We start from the raw sequence: 25,691 nt of genomic DNA, 5'->3' as shown, positions 1-25,691 counted from the left end.
GGGAAAATACCTGTTGCCTGGTCAATAACTCTTATTGATATATTCAGAATCAACAGTCTGTAAATGTTTTTTTTTGTTTAGTCGATTGTTCTGTCAATTATTTTTTCTATTAAACTTTGTATTCTGTGTGTTAAATAACGTTTATAACAAAAAATCTATTTATAATTAGAGTTAGTTTTAGTGGGTGTGTTAATCAATGTTTAGTCGATTTATAGCCACTTCCTCCAGATATTTGTGTCAATTAGATAAATATTGGATGGCATCCATTACTTTCTTCTTTAATGTTTTATACAGTGATAAAATCAATTCTTACAAATACCTCGACTAATTTATATATATGAACGTGTTAACTCAAGTTTTTTGGGTGAATCACCCCCCAAATTCGTATTGTATCTTAGAACAGATCACAGGTGTTTAATGATATTACGTATGCCAGTCTATGAGAAATTACGGGTCGAATCTGGAAGTTATGTTTGTAGAAATTCAAAAATTCTGCCCCAGAAACTGAACAAGGTCTTCAATTGTTACCCCCTTTTACACGTGTTAAATTAATGAGAACGTGCTTCCATCTGGTGCTTAAAAGATTTATAATAATAATAATAATAATAATAATGGAAAAGAACTCATTAAAAATTAATTATTACAGTATTTAATTATTAGAAGATTATTCGTATACTTAAACGATTCGGGAGTAGTAAAATTAAGCGTGTTTAAATGGAAATAATATAGCAGCAAACGGGCAGAATTAACCCATAAATCGCTAAGCATTTAAGTTAGTTTGCTTAATTAAAGTCCAATTTATGGTGAAATATCTGCGAAAAATCATCACGCGGTCTATTATAATCGACGACCAAATAAATGCATGAAGTGAATATCACGCCATCGTTGATTGAAGAAGAATACCGTCACGCTCACCCCCTGTCCAATAAAGAGAAGTAAAAAAACAAGAACACCAAACCCGAGGCTAGTGTTAAAATGTACTTTTCACCCCTGGGCATAGTTAGTTAGTGAAGTTAAAAGCCAACGCATAGTTGAGGGTGCTTCTTCCTTTTTTTTTTCTTCTGTTCTAAGCTACTGGTCTTTGCATGGGGATACATCGTCAACGTGTGTGGTCCGTTAGCTCTGATGTTACGAAGAAGACGTGATCTGATCGGCACTTTGCAGACGTTGTAAATTCATCTTCCTAATAAGTGTCTTTTAGCTTAGTTACTACAAACTCTGATATCTAAACTTACAGCTGCCATTAATGAAGCAAATACACCTGTTCTCGACCAGGTAAATTAGTTATCTATAAGAAAACACAGAAAAAAATTCGGGCGGAACTTGAAATTTGACTTTTTACTCGATTTTTTTCAAGTGGAAAGCCTTCGAAACTGACCGAACAATTGGTCAATTCGTATTTTCCCTACGTATACGTGCAGCCGCAATCATGACCCTCGCTCTATTTTCACAACACAAGAGAAAAGGAGAGGGAGAGAGGGGGGAAAGTATCTTATATTCATTAACCTGTAACTTTTATCTAGCTATAACTTGAAAGACGGATAGCAATATCACGGAAAAGAGTGCAATAACTGACCCCGCAGATAGTTACTGAATACTCCCCTTCTAGTTCAGTAGCTACTGACAGTCACGTTAAGTTACGCCTCCAGTAACTCAGAAGTCACGGTTTATCTCCAAGTAATATCATTTTCGCTGTACAATTTTCTGTAGTAATAATACTTGGAAACTGTTACTAATAGATACTTTCTGGACAATAGATAGGTGCTACTAAAGCACGTTTATGCGTTAAGGAAGATCAAATTCCTTTTCTTTACCAAATTCTTTTTTTATTTTTTTAACTCTTCTAGTAACTACGTAACTTACACGCTGTAACATGACCTGTAAATGATCGAAATTCGTTGATTTCCTCATGATATATCTTTATTTTTTTTAAAAAAAAAACCTTAAAAATTCATATTTGTATTGCAAAAAATGTTAACTTCTCTTACATAATTTTTTTTAATTAATAACTATTTTAAAAAGTTAGAATTGTTGCCTACATTCCCTCCATTCTTTGTTTTCATCCCTAATAAGTCTCCAGATTGGTTTAGGAGATATTAAAGGGGCAAGGCCGTATCTCCCGAACCAACGCTCCGATTTTCGCGAAAATTTCTAGAAACGTTCCCCCCTAATACACCAACCTACCTGCAAAATTTTAAAAACTTTCGAAAAAAGGCACGGGAGTTATTAAGCTTCAAAGTTAGCGAAAAAAAAAATCGTGCCCCCCACACGCATACAGAAGAAAACCCCCCCAACATTTTTTCATTCCTCGACGTTTCAAAGTTCTAAAGTGTAAAAACTTGGGAGAGGATCATTTTTTGACCGATTGCCACCGTTTAAAACAGCCGGGAAAGTAATTTATACAGTAAAACACACATACACACACACACACACACCTCGATGTTACAGTGTACCTTATAAAGAAGCACGCATAAAGCTAACGACGTTGTACTAAATACTAAAATCTTAAATTAGTTAAGATATTTTTCTTTCGTCCGTCGTATTATTTCAACGTTTCTTGGGTGATCACCAAAACTTACAAAATAAATTATTAATTACAAACTTTAAGCTCAAACGATTCTGTCACGTCATAAATATCATTTATTATGAATAAAGTTTCCCGTAAAGTTATTTTTCCTTTTTACTACAAGTTATATCCCAACGAACGTTCGTCTCAGCGGATTATATATTAATACATTGGATTGACATATTAGCGACACGGTATTAGCTACGGTTCTATTTATTTCGAAGTGTATCAAAATAATCACAGAGACGTCGAGGAATTTTACTTGGAAGAAATCAAAAAGAAAAGAAAAAATCTTATATGTTTAGCAGAAAATTAGATACTTTAGACACTTAAGACACCTGTATTTGTTAGAAAGGGGATAATGAGCTGTCACAAAACACAATAAATTTGACGTCATTTATAATTCGTGGGAAAAAGTATGCTTAGATGATTGTATATTTATCATTTGTCAAAATATTTCCCCTTCTTCGGCTTTCGTGTAAAAATACTTTTCCTTTGTTTCTTTTTTTTTTTTATATTCTGTTTTCTTACGTCGAGAGGATCATTATAAAATATTTATGCTTATTTGGGATTTGTCTACGTGATCGAAACTGCTATCAACCGGAGATGACATCGTTGGTAAATGCTTCTTCCCTAATAACGTCAACTTAACCTTGTTTTTCTATTTTAACCCACTCGTAACTTTGTAATTTACTTCATCCCATTGTTAATTTTCATTCATTTTTGTTAATAATTACAATTACTGTGACGTTTTCTTTGTTTAACTAACCCTATAAGCCGTATATATATATATATATATATATATATATATATATATATATATATATTCTTAATTAAAAGTTTTATTATATATATGTAGCCTAACTTATCCCAGGTCTGGTCGAAAGTTTGGTGTGGGGTTCCTTTTTTCGAACAAATAAAACGTGTTATTAAACAGGAGTCTTAAAGTAACTTTATACAGGTAGGAACAGTGGCGCGTTATACCTACGTGGGGGCCAGGAGAATTTGAATTAGGGGGCCTCGTGTACAGTATTGATTTCCGACATTTTTCTTCACAGGAATGAATATTTGGGAGAAAATATTTTCTTATAAAAGTGACTTTCTGTTGATGGAGGCCACAGACAATTGCCCTTTTTGCCCGTAGAATATGGGTAGGAACCACTAAGTTTTCTCCTGTCTCGGGGAAAAATCCCTTTTATCTCGTTAGAATAAAATTAATTCAACGTAAAACGAGTCTTATTTTTACTCGGAATTTCAACACTTAACGTTTTTTTCTTTTTATTGTTTTATTCGAAGAGATAAAAGCATCTTTGAATATTATAAATGATGTTGAAATTAGCATTATATAATAGAGTAAGCGAGCAATTTTTGTTTCGATATTTTAAAATGTATACGTAACAATACTCTGAAAGGAAAATTACAAGGCATATAAGCAACTGTTGTCAAGAGAAAACGAGTTAGATTCCCGCATTTAAAAGTTGATATCTTGTTTGTAATCATGACACAGAAAAAGACATCATTGAAAACAGTGACATCAAAGAGACCGCATAATGTCGTGTCCCCAGGCTGATACTCCAGTTCGAAGTTCCCAACTTAACTTAGGAATATTGCCTGTCAGATGTAAATTATATCTTTTAAGACGGACAATAAAACTTTACATCTTCACGTTTTGTTAAAAACTACGAGACATAAGTTGTTTTTATTTTATTCTTTCTTTTATAATCGGCTTGACAGACGTGAAAATAATAAAATTCTATATTGTGTTGGAAATTATAGGCCTGTATTTATATAAATCCTAGGATAATTAGTCTATTATCATTGGTTTTAATCGTATATTAATTATACGGTAAAACCTGTCTAAAACGGAAATCTGACGAGTCCGTTTTACGCAGGTCTCGCTGTAAATAAAATAGCATTTTAATGCTATTTTATTCGGTTATATAAATGTAAAGATTCTATCAAATTCTCTAGATATAACTCTATTGATAAATTTCTTTATATCTGAGGTTTGTATAAGTCTCGGGGGATAAGTCGAATCTTCTCTGAAGTAGTTTCAGCCGAAGTTTATTGGAAATTCTGTAAAAACTAATAAATTTATATTAACGGATATTTAATTATTTACGCTTTTAATTAAAGTAAGCTTCTATTCCTAAATAATGTAAATATTCTAATTAACATAGAGAAAATTTGAAACTTGGCAAATTATTTCGTGAAAAAAAAAACAATTATGTAACATATTAATATGAATTTATTTACTTGTTGAATTAAAATGAAAGTTTATAAAAGGCATAAAGGGCAATTTCCCGGAGCCCTCTCCAATAGGAGGCCTCAAACCAATCTTTCATAAGAAAATACTCCTCCTCCTCTAAGAAAAAAAATGTCTGAAATCAACACTACTGTACTCTACGTGGAGCCCCTTAATTTGCTAAGAGAAACCCTGCAAAAAACCTCCCCAAAGGGGAGGTTTTTTGCAGGGTTTCTCTTTTATTCATGTTCCGTTTTAGACAAGTTTTTACTGTATAAACGGACCTACTGTAGAAGATACTGTACATACAGTAGGTCCGTAAGTACAGTATCTTTTGAAAGAATAGGTGTGTTGAAGCATTTCTACTTCTTAAAAATATATTATAAACAAGAATATTTCTTATTATACAGTAAAAATTTTATAAGATCCGCAATATAGCCTATGATGATAGGTCTAATTTTTCTAGACCATTAACATAGAATGGAAAAGTTAGAATACAACTTACTTCCTCTTATATTGTCCTAGGTTATTTTGTATCGTACATCTCCGGTAATTAACATTCAACTGTATTGTGGTCATTGTTTAGAATGCGTATAATTGGGCTTACAATACTTTGTTTCCTGATTCTGCTTGTGTAGACTAAGCATTAACATCTGTAGTCTAGATTATTGCCTTAAAGCATCGATTGTAATCTCGAATTTGACTTCAAGAAAGATTTTTAAATCGGAATTCTCTGAAAAAAAAAAAAAAAAAAAAAAAAATTGACAGCAAATAATAGATAAAACTTTTTTATATTATCCCATTGTAAGGGTTTAAAACAGAAAATAATACTTAACACTATACAACTGTGTGTAGTTATGTATCTAAAGTATATAATGTTAATTACAGTACGACCCACTGCTATAGGCTCATTATTAAATGCTGCTATATAAATGGGCCCATTTAATAATGTAAAACTGCTATAGGCCCATTTAATAATGGGTCTATAGAAGTTTTACATTATTAAATGGGTTTATACTGAGTTATAAATGAAAAAGTAAAATCATATAATAGATAAGTTATTCAAGATGCAGATGATTAAGAAATTCTTACATATTTAAATTAGGGCCTCACGTTATGAATCTACAGCTTAGGCCGCACAGTTTTATATATAGGTTTATTTGGTAAAAGAGTCCTGTCAGTTACAGCGCAGTTTTAGGACTCTAGGGCCCTACAAAACTACAGTTTATAAATAGATGCCTACTTAGAAACTTCAGTTTATAGGGCCCTAAATCATGTAAGGAATTTATTTTTAATATTGTTAAAATATTTCAAAGAAAGGGGTCGAGTTCACCAGTTTGCTTAGGGCCCTTAAACGTGTAATAAACAGAACTGAAGGCATTTATCTTCGTTGTAGTATTGAAGATAATTTACAAAAAGTTTTTATTTTAAAATAAACTTAAAATTATATTAATTTTTTTTAAATTTTACATTTATATAAAAATTTATTAAATATAGCCTACAGGCCTACTTAAAAAGGCCTACTTTTAGGAAAAAAAGTAAAGTAGTTTTACCGTTGCAATTGTGTACCATAATTTATTAATAATTAGCCATAATTACACGTGTGTAGAGAGGCCCCAATCTTCCATGCCTAGAGGCCTTCTGGGGCCCTAGAAGAATTTTTTTAAATTTTAAATATTTTTTTAAAATGTTTACGTATTTATATCAAATGCTTTAAATAGAACAGAATAATATAATCGTATTTAAAAAGGTCATTAGCAAGCTTTCATCTAATTATCTCTGTTATAATGATTTTCTTATGGATGTCATTCACGAGAAAAAATAAACACGAGAGTTTTTTTTTATTGTAAACTTGGTGCTACCATAACAATGGAATAATTAAATATGTAATTTAAATAGGCTTATTAAAATCAAATATATATTTGTTAGCTGTTTAAACGAACACATAAACGAACACGGTAACGAACAATACTAAGAAGGCCCTTCAACTCGCCCGAATAATAATAGATCTTTAAAAAAAAGGAGAGGCCCTAAGCTGTTTAGTTTAAGTGTAAATCCTTCTTCCTTAATTGGTGTTTGTGTTTTCAGATTTATAGAAATATTATAAAAGAATACAAAGCCATTGGATAACACTGCGTTAGTTAATACCGAGTGAAGAAATTTATAACGCTAATTACTTTACTCTTTAGACAAAGGCATATGCGTAGGTAGTTGGAAACATTTCAAAGCCATTAAGTTCATCAGCAACAAAGCTCGAATTTTTTGAACAGAAATGATTGATGACTTTCTGTCGACCTCCATTTATCCATTCTTGAGAGTTGTGCCATGACGTAATAATTGGCTAATGATATCAGGTGGGAAGAATACAGAATAACTTTTGCCTCGTCTGCTCCAATTATACCTATATTTGATTCGCATTGTTAGCCAATACTTAAACAGAATGTCCATTTTGTATTTAACTCTAATTAATTATACGGGTTGTGCTTACGTTCTATACAATGCCTCGTCTTTAGATAGCCTATTTGATTACTTAGAAATATTGACATGGAATGGCATTTTGTAAGGTAAAAGTTTATTTATTTTAACTCTTTCTAAGTTAAATTTTGTATAATAATCATTGGGGGAGAGTCCATTTAGGAGTCTGAGCCGAAGATAGGAAGAGAGTCAGGGGATAAGAAAGAAGAGAGAAGATAGGGTGAGTTGGGTTATAATTACGTATAAGAATATAGTGGGACGGTACGACACAAATCCTATATTTTTTATCGATTTTATTTTCAAAACGTACCTATCTTTAATTTATATTTTTGTCTCGTGTTCCGTTATACGAAATGTTATAGGAAGCAGAGTTTAATTTGTATTTAATGAAACACCCTTTAATTAAAATAATAAACATTTGTTCAAATGTATTAAACTCTTTAACGATTGTTTAAATGCTAAGATAAGCGTTGGATATTAAGAAAATATATAGATTTAAAGTTATAAAAGAAAAAAAAATAAGTGGCGTGCATTTAATTTGTTGTTTAACTAGAATAAAAGAGCGCGAGGTTGATAAATTTAAAAGGGCGCGGATCGTGTTTAATGGCAGCCAAATGCAGAGAATCGGCGTGAAAATACAAAAACTTAAATCAAAACATCGGAAAGAAACTCTTCCCCGATGGATAAAAGACGGGAATCGGAGGAAATTGGCCTGGGTGACTCACTCATCTACGATATGACGTCAAGAGGAAAGTCCCTTGGGAGAAGGATAGAAAAAATTCCCTAGGGGTCAAGCGCGATCACGTGATGCCCCACCTGTCCTTGGCCGCCATTGCGCATGACCGGAAGTTTCCCACACGCTGCTAAGTGATAAGGAAGTAGAATGGTAAGCACTCGGTTGTCCTCCCCTTTAAGCTCTCGCAGAGACGATGCTAAATGGTTTACCGTCAGATGATGGGTAGAAGACGAGTACCGAGTGCGATAATGCTCAGCAGGAACACAGCATCTTCTCGTTCGATCGTACGCTAATTCCCCGAGCGACTCGAACGATGTCTTTCAACCTCCTCGCGGCCCGTTCATTTCCTGCGGGGACAGTCTCCATGACGTAGCGTCCTCCACATGCCAGACTCGGCTTTAGATTGAATACGAGAGTATCCAGTCAGCTGTCACTGTGTGGTGTGTAGTGTGCGTGGGGTGGAGGCGACAGCACCCATAAAGCGTCGTCGACCATGTCCCGGCGCAAACAGGCTAACCCCCGTGCATTGAAACGTAAGTATTTATATATATACGTAAAAATTCATCAAAATTGATATAATTATTCATTTATTAACCGAGAAAATAATATAATAGTAAAGTTTCCGATTCGGTAGTCGCTAGATAGACAGATCTAATAGCCACCCTAACTGTGTTAACCGCAGGTTGACAATATTGATTTGATGCGGCGTAAGAGAACAGTGCTTGTCACTCGTGAAACAGCTAGTAAATCACAGATTTTGGTCAGCTAGCGGTTTAAGCATCGTGTAATTCCACATGCCCGTCTAATATCATTTTTTCCTCCCCTCTCTCGTTCCTACAGGTGAAGGTTTAGAAGATTTAAGTCTGTGCTACGAAAGCAGTCCGGAAATAATCATGCCCTGTTCTGTTGGAATTTGCGACGATGATACCACGCCTATGTTAGGTAAGTCAACATATTATGTATGCTAACGAACGAATTAGGCGCCAACAATGTACTTAAGGAATGAGATAAAAAGGAAAGAGCCCGGGGTCTTATATTTTAGTAGGATAGCCATCGTCCGCGTAAACTTCGTTTATATACTGTGCCAGTTGAATGACCTAAACTCTGTTTTTCTCCGGAAAAACATCTTTTCTAGCTGCTCGACTAAATAATAACCATTATTTCAATCGTGCTTTTCGTATTTAACTAGTTTAAAACTTTTCAATGGGCGGTAAACAAACCATTGTTTACTAACCAATTAATTTCCTCGGGCAAACTTTAATCTATTCGTCAAATTAATATCCGATTTTCTTAAGTAACGGGGCACAGAATTTTAATTTAAATAAAAATATATCAACCGTCTCTACTCGTTTTTCCCCCCTCCCTTCGGAGGAGGATGTTAAATACAATTAATTTCTATCATTTACAAATGCCGGAGTTGCCGACCATTTCGGCATCGTCTATCATTGTTTTTTTAATACTTAATAAGTGCTTAAAAATAACATTTTTCCGAGTGATGCTAGACTTTTAGAGGGTCTTTTTTTTTTTAAAAAATCTTTCTACTTTTATTAAGGAATAAAGTATCGTTTGATAAAAATCCAGTATACTAATTGTAGGTAATTACTGTCGATACGGTAGCACATCATTACGTATTTATATATGGTAATTGTCTTGCTTCCGGATAAATCCCAGTTTTTCTCTATTGATTTCGCTCCTATAAGCGAACAATTATTTTCATAGTCTATAACTTATATTATGTATAACACTTTCTAATAAGAAATGAATAACAAGTAGCGAAACATCTTCACCATGTCTAATAACGTAAACATGAGCAACTTATAAATTGACATAATGAAGATGTTGTATGGACGTTTACATGTACAGCTATTGGAGGATGATAAAGGCTCTATTAAGTGTGTGATTCTCGGTAGTCACGAACGTTCGAACACCCTATGAATAATCAACAGAAGACGGCTCCTATAGGGATCTTCTGAGTGATGATTTTTATAATTTCGCACAGTTTTTCGTTGATTAACTTACGTGTTTGAATTGTATTCATTTGCCCATTAGTCGTTGCCGACAATATTTATATCCTCTAAGCCATTCTTTTCATTTATTGATTACGTAAGTAAAAGGTTAACCTTTAGAATAATTAGATAATTACTTTTTTTTCTTTAGAACGACGTTTTGATTAAAAGCTAAATCACGTTTCGAGTTTGGATTTCTGGTAATCTGTGGAAAACGTGCGAATGATTTCTCTCTATTGATACTTCCAGACTTTCAATCTGTTGCCATTCGACCGTATGTTCTTTCGTTTTAGCAAGCCTTTAGGAATGCCTAAGCACGAGATCGATACACTTTTTTTTTTTTAAGGCAACAGATAGGAACACTTCTCCCACTGGTCGCAGCTTATACGTGAACGAATGGGGGGAATAAATTACTTCTCACCTCGTTTTCATCACCCAACGGTGCCTCTTTTTTTTTAGGAAACGTGGGCGCCAATCTCGGGATTAAAAATTCTACAAATCTGTATATTTTCGGTATTATAAAATGACAGAATTTATTCTAACACATCACCCCCCTACGATGATAAATTTATTAATTTTAAACAAGGCTCCAGGTCGAAAGATATAAAATTCAGCTTCCATCGGAGGATTTTTTGCAATAAAAACTGGTAATCACATTTCTTTTTATTGTGGATATTTATATATATAAGAGGGGGGGAAAAAGCCAATATAAATTCTCCAAAGTCGTTTTAAAAACCGAAAATATAAATAAAATTTAAATCTCGAATTGGCAGTGTTTAAGATGGAGATTCAAATACACATCTGCTGCAGGCGTTAATCTTTTATAATACCATTCTTTTGCCTTTGGTAACGTATTTATGTTGTTGTAATACTATTTTTTAATGAACAATTTTTATAAAAATGTAACTCAATTATCGTTCTTCTACAGATTTGAATGTCAGAGTTTAAATGAAGTGACGATTTGAGAGAGGGGAGAAGGGGAAAAATACACGAAAGACTTCCTTTAAGATTGCAAAATAATTACAAAATAAATAGAAATTTTATATTTAATATTAAATTTTTTTATTTATTTGATTAATTATTAAATGGATTTTTCTTTCTTTCTTTTTTTTTTAAATTTCGAACGGATCATCTAAGGAAGAATTAATTTAACATGCTTTTACTGTATTCTTGTATACCAAAGTATATCCTTTGTATTCATTGGTAGATTAAGACCTTCCGTGGCCCGTTATAGCTCCGTGGGGCCCATGCAAATTTGAATTAGAGGGCCTCGAGTACAGTGTTTTCTTCCAGGAAAACATTTTCTTATTTGGTCCTCCTGTTGGTGGGTGCCGCAAGCAATTACCCCTTATGCCCGTAGGAAAAGGCGAAACTGCCTCTAGATACAGAAGATTTGAGTCCCCTCGACGTAATTTTACTTCATAAACTAATCTACAGAAATATTTATAAATTATGATATACAATTACAACGGTAATATTATTATTTTATTTTATTTTTTCCAGTTTAGGGCCCTAGACAAGGAGCCTCTAAGCATCTCGCATAATATTATAATAAATGAAATAATTTATGATATTTTTCCATTTCGTAAAGATTAAATTTGCCTTTTATTTTTTAAATAAAAGTCTAACCAACCATTTTGGTTTGTAACGTATTTACCGATTGAGAGGGAGAAGTTCAATTAGAACCCGCGACCTAACTTAATTGAATAAGTTCGTTACAGACAGTTGATCTGTAATTATGTATTCTTGGAAATCCTACTAGAAAGGAATTATTTGAATAGTCTAGCTTTGTATTGAAACTAAAGTTGTTGTAGAATAGAAATAAACAACTCGGCGGTCGTCTATCTCAATAACACGAAATCCCAACGGATGAAAAGAGACTGTTCTTGTTTACATATAAAAAGAAAATGGCATAAACTGTGATAATTAGATAGAAATTCTTATAGATAATGCCCGGGGCACCGCACTTTTCTTTAGTACAATTCGAAAATACGTCTTCTTTCACTTCAAAATGCGCTAACTAATTAATATTACCATTGGCTTAAAAAAAATGGGCATTTTTCAATCTTTCCACCCGTTCATTCTCTCAGGAAAGATGTGTGCCTTTTCTACATTTTCAAACGAATTTATTATGCTCAAGTGCAAATTAATTCCACTAATTTAAATCGGTGTGTGTTTAATCATTTTTGTATGTTAATCGCCATTTTTTTTAATGTTTAAATTGCCAACCAGGCATAAAAATAAAAGACAATTTCCTTTTTTTTTAAATGTATTTAAAGCAGAAAGAAGCAAATTTATGAATTCTACTTTTTATTAAAATGTAGTTCTATAAAATCGTTATTATTTTTATAAATATTCAACAGAATTGCAGGTGTAAAATTTAAAAAAAAGGGGGTTTTTATTGGAGCAAATAGTTGATAAAAATCTACATCTTTAAGGTATTTTTTCCAGAGTTATTTAAGCAGAATTGCATCAATTATAAAGCCAAAAATAAGTGTAAACTATAGAAAATTTGGTGAAAGGTTTAGGAGTTAATAGTGATGGAATGGGTGTTGTGATAAGCCTATATTTTCTATGGAGTATTGGAGAATAACTTTGGTTTTAAAGGGTTTTAGAATTGTACAGAGGACAGACAGCCAAACATACATTCTATTTTACATATAATTATAGATTATTTTAAGGAGTCGTGTATTAAAAATAATTTATTAAACTCATTTAACATTAAATACTTTGAAATATTACTACATTAGTATCGACTTTTAGAATTAAATTACACCATGATAGAATTATAAAAGTCAAGTGTAAATTTATTTAATATGAACTATTATATTTATATTAATAAATTTAATTTTTCAATACGTAATAATCATTTATATATTTATATAATTATGTTATAAAAACCGAAGATAAGAGCATCTTAACGATAGAAATTCCATTTGTTTCAACGGTAGCCTTGATCTAACTTTATGATTTTTAAATTTTACTAAACTTCGAAGGAATTATTTAATTTTTTATTTAAAAAAATTAACTTTCTTATAGCTAATTAAACAAAATTTGCATCTCAATGATATCTTACGTACGAATAACAAGCTGTCACGGAGATGATTAAGTTACGTTACATCTGACTAGAGAGATGGAAGATAACCTATCAAATAATTTTCTTCTCGAAAAATTCGATAAAAAAAAAGGTTAAAAAAGGGAAAAAATATATTAAAGAAGTCGTTAAATTAAAAAAAAATTATTCCTACTTTTATTAAAATACAGGTAATTAAATATTTATAGAAGACGTTTAAAATAAATCTGATAAAAACTCGAGTATTATATTAATTTTTCCTATTTAAATGTTAATTATATCCTTTACTCTCTCCCTCTTCCCCCCACTTGTTTATATGAAAATGGTTAAATTAATTCAAATTTAGGTAATTATTCAGGAGCCTTTTATGTTTATTAAAATGCACTCTTAGAATTTTTTCTAGTTTCTAAATAAATTCTTTTCTGTTTATATAATTATATTGAAACCCATTCGGATAAGCATACTCATTCAAGGAATTTTTAAAAATTAATAATAAAAAAATGCTGGCATTTTCATGTATTCTTTTTAAATAATTATAGTTTAAATTTCTATGCTTTAAAGCAAATGAATAGTTTGTCACGAAACGTAATTAAATTACAAAATGTGTATTTAATTGTAGTAAAGTAGGTCTATGCACAGAGCTATAAATGTTTATCGCTTTGGAAGTGGGTTTATCCAGTCGAAGGAAAGGGGAAAAAAAAAACATACTTTCGTGTAGTCTAGTTATCGAACATGCTCTTTAATGGTTAAAAAGAAGGCCCGTTTGAAGGGAACTGCCCTCAGACCTGCCACATTCATTTAAGATCATTGCACTTAATGAATGCTTTTTCTTCCTTCCAGATAGATTATTGTAAGCACATATCTCATATAATTTATTCACTTACATCATTTTCATTTTAAAATGTAGATAAAAGTCAAATATTTTATTCCAATCTGATTATTTTTGCAACTTTTCCAGTCGCGTGTTCCATCCCCCATTTTTTTTTTTCCTTCTTTAAACTGTGATTTAATAAGAAAACTTTAGCTTCGAATGTAGCGGATGAGCGTGTTATCGAATGTTAATGAAGGAGAGAAGCATATTTTGATGTCGTTTCTTAATTTCCCGTGTAGTTTATAAGCTATTTTTCGCGTTAAAACGTGATTTACAATCGCCGAAATTGAAATTAAAAACTGTAAATTTCTCCATGTATTTTTCGTTTAATCGAATCGTTTAGACTGAGGTTAGACGATGGTTTAACACGGGTTTGACTTAAGTTACGGTAGGATTTAAGAGCAGATTTTTATTCAGAATTACAACTCCAGTATTATAATTTTAAACTAAGAACTTGTTCGATAGTTTTAATATTTTTACTTATCGTTTCAGTCTCTCTTTCTTGTTTTTTCCAATATTTTACTCTATGTAAAAAAAAAAAAAGAGTCTGCGGAATTAATAGACAATACCCTTTCGACTAATGTACAAAACTTATTGAATAATTAATAAGTCGCAAAACTTTCAAAAATAAATAAGTCGTTGAATATTTTATTAGCGGCACGTCTCTAATTGTATTTAATATAAGAGACGTTTTATTGGCTCGACACTGCTATAAAATACAAAAGAATCGAGCCAAGGCTCGAAGAGAATTTTTTAAAGTACTAACTCTAATAATAATAATAAAAAAACACAATTAAACATATTCGAGTAATCATTAACTACATTAGGGGATGCCCGAATTACAAGGTACGATCTCGAATTCACACCCCCTGTACCATTGTGGATGAAGTTCATTCTTAATTTGATTGTTTAAAAAGAAGTAAAAGAGGGCCCCTTTTCCGGTTATATAATCAAAACTCATTTTAGGTAGTGGCCAGTGACGTTTTTATAATGTCCAATAATTTACAATATGTGTCTTTGGATGAAATTGGAAAATGTTCCTCATCTTCCGCATCCTTTTTTTAAGTTGCAGAATTCAACTCTATTATATTTCCTCATACAATGGATGTACAATATGGAATGCACTTCAACTCGAAAGTGTTTGTTGCGGCGACAAGAAAGGGCAAAATGAAAGAGATTTTATAACCTTTATATCCGAAATTATGTTGATAGAAGTAAGAAACGTTAAAGGGTTTTTACTAAGAGGAAAAAGCAGATAATTTATAAGATATTTAATTATATTTAACTAGCGTAAATTAGTATTATTAGGCCCGTAATTATTGTATTTTTACGCATATTTCGCCTATTTTTCTATCGCACTCTTTTCATATAGAATCGATAGAAGAAGGGATGAGATTTTAGCAATGATGATTTGATTTTCTTGCAAAGGGTCGAATTCGTTTTGTGATATTAAATTCTTATACGCTGCAGATAGTTACATATATAATTCAGTATTTGGTTTGTTCCTTTTGGTTTTCTATCTTTCATTTTCTAAAAGGATATCTAATGAAAGAGGTGGTTTCTCCCCCCCTCTTTCTATTTTAAGACTGGCGATCGATTTTCCTTAAATGATTATCAATTATCGATTTTATTTATTTATTTTACACTCATTTATGATCATTTATTTCTTCCTTAAACTTAATTTGGTAGCATTGAGTTAATAAATAAATAATTAATAATAATAATAATAAATCCTTCAGCAGAATTGTTTGTATTGTTTCATTGTATGCAATGAGAATTTACTTTCTTTTGTTTTAAATTTCATATAAAGTTTTTTTTTTTTTTTCTTCTTCTTCTTCTTCTTACACATTATTATTCTGTTTTTAAGCGTATTCCCATGAATGTAACGTAAAATATTCATGTTTATATGCATTACTTTATGAAATTTTCTTAAGTTATATCATAAACAAATCTGAAATTTTTATACTGTCTCTTCTTTTCTTTTTTTTTTAACATAGTCTATTATATCGAGTATAATACGCACCCTCCTTTTATATAGGGATTTTTGCAGGTAAACAATTTGGGTGACGGTCAGCTAGAGAGAGGGAAAGCGAGGGATTTTTCCCTGTCCCAAAGAAAATTTATGGCTCTGGAAAGTAGAGTTTAAGATAATAAAAACCTTAATAATATATATCTAAAATGAGGTATAGTTAATAGAAAATAAGGTCAAATCACTAGTTTTGGCCACTTAATTTTTCACCTGTTTATATTAAAAATTATATAGTTTCTCCATAATCATTACTCGAGTTTACATGTCAAAATTGGGCATTTGTGGATTCTTTTCTTTGATATTTATCTCGAAATAATTCTTATTCTCTTGCGACTGTCTCACGCTATACAATATAAACCGAAAAGAAAATCTGGTCTGAAGTAATTTACAACGTATCTAGGCAATACCATCTAAACAAGATTACCCTATAATAATAATAATACCCTACAATGTTAAATATTTAAATAATACCCTTGTTTAGGTTGAATTGATCTACGATTATGTAGAGTCGATGGAATAAAATATGTTACAAGGCTGGACTTATTGTTATGGCCAGAAGGTATAACATATAACAGGCCCTTTTTTCCCTCAATCAAGTAAAGGTACGTGTAAAAAAGTGAGGCCCTAAGTTGTTTAGATTATGTGCAAATCCAGCCCCATTAACAAGTTTTCGTTATGTACAGAATTTCTAAGCTTAACTAACTACAACACAGTTTCCAGTATTATAAAATGATAAATCTAATCGTGTACTTTATTAAAATGATGTAAACACGATAGAGTGAGAAAGGGAACAATCTACATCCTGTTGGATAGGATTAAAATCATTCTCAGTGAATGATGTTAACGTTATCCAATTGTTAATACCCTTAAGTAGTATACTCGACAGAGCTATTTTATATAATATCTTAGTTATATAATCGACAATATGTAAAATTATAAAGTAGTTATAATCTGTAGAGTAACTAAACAATGGAATTTATATTCACGTCTTACAACACGACTATAAATTTCCATTGTTTAGTTGTAAATATTACTTAAGCAAACACACGCATCCAATTTAATTCACATTGTATTTGTAACGTTTTATATATTGATTATTCTCCTAGAAAGAATTCTTTTTATTGTATTCTCCGCTGTAAATAATTAAAATTGCGAAGAATTGACAAAGAATAAATTCTGTTTGTTTGTAAAATTTCTAAATTAAAAACACAAATGTACGGTATTTAATAATGTCAGAAAACGTCAAAATTGTCTAGCTTTACCAGTGAATATTATTGAATTTTTAAATGTATTTTTTAAAAACTTTGTTTAATCAAGATATTTTAGAAAGTTTTGTTTGATTTTATCACAAAATACATTTAAGAATAATAAAAAAAAGGGGGGAAAACATCGCTCGACTTAGCTACTGCATCCACGATGACACTGACGTTATCAAGACGTCACACATCTTTCTAGTCTTGACGAATTAATTTAGTGTTTAAATAATGCTATTTTCATAACAGATACTCCTTAATATTAAATATAATTCTATATATAAACGGTATTAAACTAAATTAAAAATAAACCTTACTTAATTATATTGAAAAATACAAGAAGCTTATCTAAATAAATAAACGAAAAATTTTGTTTATATTATTATAAATTTAAATAAAAACACACAAAAAATATATTAAATTTTGTTTTTCTTAATTAATTAAAGCTTAAATACCGAAATAATTGACTCGAATTTTATTACACATCTTCACAATTTTAATTGATTATCATAAAAGATAAATTTTAATTGGTAATATTTAGAAGAAAGGGGGGAGTAAAAAACTCTTAAGTATTATAATTATTAATTAAATATAGAGCCATAAAGTTAATATTAAAATATATATTTTTTTCTCTCGATTATCTAAAATAATAAGTCATATAAATTTTTATTCACATATCTTATCATTTATTAAAATAATGAAGCTAAAACATAACGTACTAAATCCAGTTTATAGTATCAACAGTAACATAATGAAAGCTGGTTTGTTGCCTTTTATTATCTATTATCAATGTATTATTCAGATAAATATACTCTTAATGGACAGGAAAAATAATTTAGCAATTTTCTCTGCATCATTAAAAAAACTTTTCTATGCTATTAAATAGGGGTGAGTGGAATTTTTTCCAAACCGCATCAGTCATTTGCAATCATTTAATATCCTCATTTTAGATTTAATTACTTGTTCAAAGTAAATTTTATCAAGATGATTATATATTGCAACTCGTACTTATATTATATAAATATATTTTTAATATCCATGCGTGAAATTTCTTATAATTTTTAACACGGCAACAAATGATAATCTGATATGTTCGGTACCTTAATTTAAATATATTTTTACTTTATCGCTTTAAATGAAAAATTGTATTGTGTTATTATTGAATGTTATCGTCTCTTCTTCTTCTTCTTCCATTAAATTTTCCTATTATAATTATTATTATTTAATATTTATTTTTATCTTTCAGAAATTCGCCATTTTGTAAAGTCATTATGGATCTGTCTATCGCGATATTCTTTATAAGAATAGATTAAATGGTCGGAACATTTATTAAAAATTTAATACTGAAAACACGCTTAATTAATTCTATTAACATCTTTTGAAATGTTTCTTTTCAATTCGCTAGCTGTATTGTTAATTAAGACACATAACTTCAAATGATGAGGGGGGATGCTTAGGTGTAAAATTTATGTGTTTCTTGTTATTTTTCGTAATTGTAAAGAATAATTTAGAAGTTTGTCTAGTTAATATTTAATTTAAGCTGATGTAAAGCTTTTTAAATGATGAGAACTGAAGTAAGTGTTATTTTTTTAAGAGGTTGGATAGGGGAAATCATTAATACTCGACTGTATTAATATTCCCTTCGCATCGTTTATTGTCTATACTAATTGTTATTTCGAAGAAACGTCGATCAATTGATAAAATAGATTTTAAAAAAATCTGTCATGTTTCATCGAATTTCATTTATAAACTTTTTCTATCTTCTCGAGTAGTAGTTTTGCTCTTACTTAGAACTTAATTAACTTACTGGGTTATTAATATTTAACACAAATCAATTAGTTGGCTTCTAATTGATTTCGAGGAATGTATTTAAGTTGATATTAAAGTACATTACATTCGTAATTTATATTGATTAACTACGAATCAATTGTTATATTATTAGGTTAGGATAATAGACGATAGAATGATACACAGACTCGGCTATCAATTATAATTGTTTTAAAGCGATAAAATCAGTTTTTTTAAATTAGTATCGTATCTAAATATGTTTAAAAAACTATAAACTAATAAAAAGAAATATATATTTTGTCACCAAACAATTATAAGAACATCGCCTGGGCGTTGATGTTTAACCAGCATACAAACGAGATAACTAGAAAACGTTCAGAATATATTTCATATACCATAAATAAGGATATCTTTTAAATTAGAAGTTTAATCGCCAATTAAAAAGATGAACCTCTTCTATCCGAGATCAGTATCAGCGTTAGACCCATACTTTGCCCAGAAGTGCTTAATGTTCTCTACGTGCTTCATTACTAAGCAGAGACATTTTATTAAATGGATGCTTCTTTTTAAATTTCTAAGTGCCTTTTTGGCATCATATTAGGATATTCAACCCACATTGACATAATTAAGCTACGTGGATTAGCCACTTTAAATGCAATGCTAAGATGTGGAAGAAGGGGGGGCCTATTACAGTATGCCAAGTTGACTAGTCGACTCGCCTCCTTGCATCTCAAAATCTCGCTAGTCTATCTTTAAATACAGTTTGATTAATGGTTTCTTAAATGTCCGCTCTCTCTCTCGATAACTTAGGCAGTAAATGCTTAGAAAGATTCGCTTCTATAATTGAACATATTCAACTTTGTTAATAAAGGAATCCTTTCTAAACAACAACGTCTCTGTGTTGACAATATTAATAGCTTAACTCGGGCCATAAAACCAACGATTAATGATAATTAGCTATATATTTTAGAATTCTTAGCACAAAGGAAGGCCTTAACATGTGTCGTTTTTGTCCGTATACTAACTTTCAAACGAGTTCTTTTAACGAATAAAAACTCTTGTCACAAGCAACTTAATTGTCTTCCTTCCTTCTCTTCCATTTTCATTTTGATTTTAATTAAACCATGCTTATTATTATTATTTTCCTGTTGAATAAATTCCTCTCTGATGTTAAAAATATTAAATGGCCTTACTTAACCTATTCACAGATCATAAAATAACTCGATAAGTACAGTACAGTACATACACGACCGCGATTTTTATTACTGTTTTTTAATAAAATATAATGTTTAATATTTAAAAAAAAATTATTGTATTGGGAGATTGGAAATGGAGGATGAAGGGGTGGACCACACCCCTAAAATATTATTAAAATGCATTATTATCATCGGGTTTAAATATGCCTTAAATTTTCGGCTTATATCTCAATTAAATGGATAAAATTAGGTTTAAAGACAGGATTTATAAGTTAAATAACGACTCTGTCTTTTAATAAATGAATAATTTATATATATATATTTAATTCGATTAAATTTTAAAGCACGAAGATCTAACTCTTCACTCAATAAAAAGGTTATTTACGAATTCGAATACATTTACACCGGAATATATAGTTAATTAATGGATATTATTCGAGAATAAACATATTTCTTTAAAATATTAATAATATTCTATATATTATTTTACATATTTATTGAATTAATTCATAAAACGATATAATAATCTATTGTATATAATGCAAAAGTTGCTATTAATTCTCGAGATATTTAGATACATAAGTAATCAAATTAATTATATACCTGACATTTATAAGTAAATAAACTTATAATTAGTCTCTTTTTTTTAATATTTAAACGAGTAAAATATGCTTTAAATTTTGCTGATATAAGAGTATATTTTAATAAGCCTTTGCTTCTTTCTGTAATTAATAGCTAAGTTCTTGGAAACATTCGATCATTAAATAAGGAAAAGATAAGATATTTTCAAGCTTGCATTTATTTAGATATGATTCTAGATAAATCTCCTCCCTCCTTTTTATTCTTTAAAGTAAACTAATAAGCGTATAAATAAATCTATGAATTTTTATTTAAATAAAAAGGATTTAAGTCTATCGTTTTATATACAAATATAATTAAATCCTTCCTTACTGATCCTTTTATATATATATATACATAAAATGTAAGCGATACACTTGAACAGAGCCTAGGCCACTATACATAAAAGTATCTGTAAGGAAAAATACTGTGTTTGTAATGATTTAGATAGCTTCTAAGCCATCAAACAATGCTTATATTACAGGAGTTTTGATGTAAAAATCAATTATCTCTATGTGATCCGCTGTAAAACGAAATGTCTCCAAAATAATTGCTGTCAACTGTATTCTCCAATGTTGAATTAATTATTTACTTAAAAGAATAGAATAAAACGATTACAATTATGATGTTTACTAAGCTATTATGTCTCGACGTTATCATCGATTTAAACCTTAAGATTTTATAATATACACGACATTTTTAACGCTATTATTTAGCCTAATACTTCCAACTTAAACCTTAAATTACTACGTGCTTAAAAAATATAATTTATTCGACTATTTAATAAATTTACACGCAAAAATACATAATTTTCGAATGGAATTTTAAGAATTCTTATAAAATAAATGATTTTAATAAATTAAACGTCTATATAAATAAAAATATTCAATTTTTTAAATCAGTCTTTAGAGGTTTGTCATTGCGCTCGAAGATTAATTCGTGTTTTATGTATTAAAATATATAATATTTTGTTTAAATATACATGATTTTATATACAAAATGATATTAAAATTAAGAATAAAAATTCTGCAAATCGATTTTTTTTAAATAAAGAATTTATAAGATTAATTAAACGACATTTTAAAGAATAATTAATCGAACTTAAACATAAAAACCGGTCTTAATATTAATTATCGTGATTAATTTTATTCAATTTGAATAATTTTATTTACTCTTTCCTATAGGTGAAATGAAAAATTATTTTTAATTTGTCACTTTATTTGAATTTAATTCATATTAACCATTTATTTTCAATTTAACAATAACGTTTTTTTTTTAAATGCTACAAAGTCTCGTTTAATCGATTTTAAAATAAAATAATTGATGTAAATTTAAAAAAAAAAAATTATATTTAAATGCTAAACAACATCTTATTTATTTTTCTGGTGAATAATTTACATATTTTATTGGTAAAAATAAGGAAAAAAATGATTAAAGTAACGTTCGAACCTCGTTAAATTGAATCCATAATCTGATTTCTATGCTCATTTTACCATTAAACAAAGTATAAATTGAATCAAAACTGATTTTAATTTAATGTAAGGAATATCCAGGAGCATTTTATAACGTTATATTTTCATTCAGGAAGCAAATTTTAAGCCAACTTCAACAAATAAGAAGAAAAAAACTTTGTAGAAATAACTGAGAACTTAATTATCTTTAGAACAGAATGGATGCTGAATAGGAAAATAATTTTGTACGTTCTCATTCTGTACACGATAGACTAATATCCTGTAAATCAGGGATGAATAATATTTAACACTCGAGGCTATTTTCGTAAATCAAAATCACTTTTCTCCAAATTGAATATTAATGAAGTAATATAACATTGCTTACAATAAAACGAATATGCCTTATACACTTGTATCTTGTACAAGATATATTACTTGTTATTAGCTGTACAGTACGTAATGATATCTAAAAATCTTTCCTTTTTTTGTGTGTATTTTATTAAGCATTTTTATAGGAACTATTCACTCTCATCTCTCTATAAAATATACGATAAAATAAGCTCATAAAAATTTTAAACGTGATAGAATATTTGCTTAATTAAATCAGTATATAGACCTTATTATAGCTTTAACAGGAAAGATTTTAAATGCTTAATCTCTTTGTTTCAACGTCGACACTTGGTGAAGAATAATTAAAAAAATTATACAATTTTTTAAGCTTAATTCTTTGCTATAAAATGCGATTTTAACGATTTCGTATATTATAAATACAGTTTTTTTAAGGGTTATAATTTAATTTAAATGGTTTAGAATGGTTTATTACGAAGAGAAAACAATAATAGATGAAGATTTTGTTTTATTGTTTTTCAATATTTTTCAGAAGAACTAAAAAGAAAAGAAGAAAAAAAATTTATGATCTTTAAAGCTTTTGACACTGTACCCAAAAATATTGCTTTTCCTTAAATTTATTAGACTTGTGAAGTTGTAACTTACAGTAGCGTAACGATAACTTTCATTAGATTTTTTTGTTTTTTTTAAAGATTTTTACATTTATAGTTCGAGTAAAATTGAAAATAATGAATTAAATAAGCTTAAAATTTTTATTTAACCTTACTTAATTTATTACATATAATATTAAGAAGATTAAATGAAAGAATAAACTACTACTACTACTACTACTACTACTACACCTATTTCGCTTCACTTCGATTTTATGTACACTTGTAACTCGCTATAGATGGAATTTCTGTATAATTTAAACCGTATAAACTGTTATAACGAGGCCCTAAACTGTAGGGCTTCGTTATAACAGTTTCTACGTATACTGGGAAGAAATAAAGGGCCCTCCCTCTTCACCATAAATTCTAAATACGTCTCTGAATCGAAGGCAATTAAATATTAATTAATATATTTTTAAAAATTTAATAGGCTAGTTTTTTTGGGGTTTATCCCTAGTATTATTATTATTATTATTTTAGTGTTTTTATTTAATAGTTTCTAATATAGATTAAATTTTGGAATCGTGTTATTTTCTTCAACATTTATCATTTATCTACCGTTTGATATAAGTTTAATAACACTTATTTTCTCTTAATACAGTATAGAAGTCTAAATTGCTTTAATTAATATGCTCAAATATATTATCCCAACCCTGTCTAACTTCCCCTTGGGGTAAGAGGGAGCAAAACTTAATTATCATTTAGCATAATAATTCTACTCTAGAAAACATTGCTTCACTGGATTTATATTTAATAATATACTACAAACAATTATAAATTCGTGTGTGCTACTATTTTTTTTATTTTTTATTTATTTTTTTTAGACAGGTAACATTCATTTTTGCAATTTAAATACGAATATATTCAAATTGAATGCATCGAATCAATAGCACTTGAGGGATAATTTTTATTCAATTTTTAATTAGTTATTTAAAAAAATATGCTTATATATTACTCGAGTAATTAATAATACCTTTTCATAAGGGTCTATTTAGCTGCAGAATTGCTTTATTCGGTATTAAAATTGATAACTTTTATACGAAGTTAAGTATACTGTATACATAATGTTTCTATCTTCATACATTTAGAAAAGAATTTCATAATGATATTGCTCTAATTAGGGCCCGAGAGTACTAGATATAGGTGTGGGGCCTCGCCTCTCTTCGAAAGCCATAAAAATATATATTAAAACTAATAAAAAATGGATAGAAACTTTCGTTTAAATCACGTCTTTTTCCATACAAGTTTAAATTTGTAGGACCTTACTTGGGCTTAATGGGGCTCAATTACAGGGCCTTATGTAGCCTACAGTGTTGTATTTCTTCGAGGGAAATATCTTCTTATAAAATATTGGTGCGGGGGCCTTAGGTAATTGCCCTTTTTGCTCGTAAGATAACAATTTAAAACGGGTTTATTATATAAAACTTATGAACTATTCCTTACTAGTTATAGAAGAGATTTTAATAAAAATATATATATATATTTTAAATTATTAAATTAAATATATTCTAAATTCTTCATACTTGAAATTTAACGTTTGAAAATGAAATTTTCGCATCAGTTTTCGAGTCTAGAAGTTGCCTTAATTCGAATCAATAGAGAAACATTCTGACTTTATATTGATTCCTTTACATCTAAACACGTATGAATTATTTGTTTTATTCTCCTGCAATACACAATTTTCCGAGTTGCTCTTTAAATACCTTCTGATTCGCAAGAGTAATGCATTAAAAATATATACACAAAGTCGACCAGGTATTAATCACTTAATAAAATTAAAACGCGAAGCATCCCTACCGCTTCATAATTCCGACTTCTTTTCCCTACACTTCTAGGGTTATTTGAGAAATAACCCTATAAGTCTAGGGTTATTCGAGACGTCCGAAACTCGATTTTTAAGACAGCTTGCGAGGCAACATTGTTGAAGTATGGTAAATGTTTGTTCTAAATGATCTAAGTGTACACACATATCTATCCATTATCTCTGAGCAATCTTTCACCCTTCAGCTCGTTTTTCTGGATACCTTCAATAGTTATCTCGCAGCGAAACTCATCTATCATTACAGACAGGTGTGCCTACACCTTAGACTAGACTATAAGTGCAGGTAAATCTACTAGTTCCCTTCAATCTATCAGATTTTCTTTCTTTTTTTTTATTTTTTATTTTTAATTCTCATAAACCGGATGTTAAAAAACTGACACATATAACTATCATAAAGATCTTATTCTAATCCATCAGTTAATGTGCAGCATTTCAACATCTGGTATAAAACTAGAAGAGTTTTGCGCCCAAGTGTTTGGCAGTTTTTATGTGCAACATTTAGACGTCTTGTATAAGAACAGAAGAGTTTTGCACCCAAGTGTTTGGCAGTTTTTATGTGCAACA

The 25,691-nt window shown here is 29.7% G+C and overlaps 1 protein-coding gene across 1 annotated transcript in view; it reads left to right on the top strand.

Annotated features, from left to right (window-relative positions):
- Window positions 1-8,039: 8,039 nt before the first annotated feature.
- Window positions 8,040-25,691, top strand: part of LOC136971614 (zinc finger protein 423-like) — a 93,069-nt gene continuing 75,417 nt past the window's right edge. Inside the window, exons 1-2 of the mRNA XM_067266091.1 lie at window positions 8,040-8,555; window positions 8,863-8,964. Coding sequence (XP_067122192.1) covers window positions 8,516-8,555; window positions 8,863-8,964 — 142 coding nt within the window. The 5' untranslated portion in view covers window positions 8,040-8,515. The remainder of the gene's footprint in view (window positions 8,556-8,862; window positions 8,965-25,691) is intronic.

The sequence above is a fragment of the Centruroides vittatus genome, unplaced genomic scaffold (genome assembly GCF_030686945.1).
Source record: "Centruroides vittatus isolate TY-2023 unplaced genomic scaffold, ASM3068694v2 contig_2634, whole genome shotgun sequence".
In the NCBI taxonomy this organism is placed as follows: Eukaryota; Metazoa; Arthropoda; class Arachnida; order Scorpiones; family Buthidae; genus Centruroides; species Centruroides vittatus.
The sequence above is the reverse complement of the archived record's forward strand: the minus strand, read 5'-3'. Positions and strand labels throughout refer to the sequence as shown.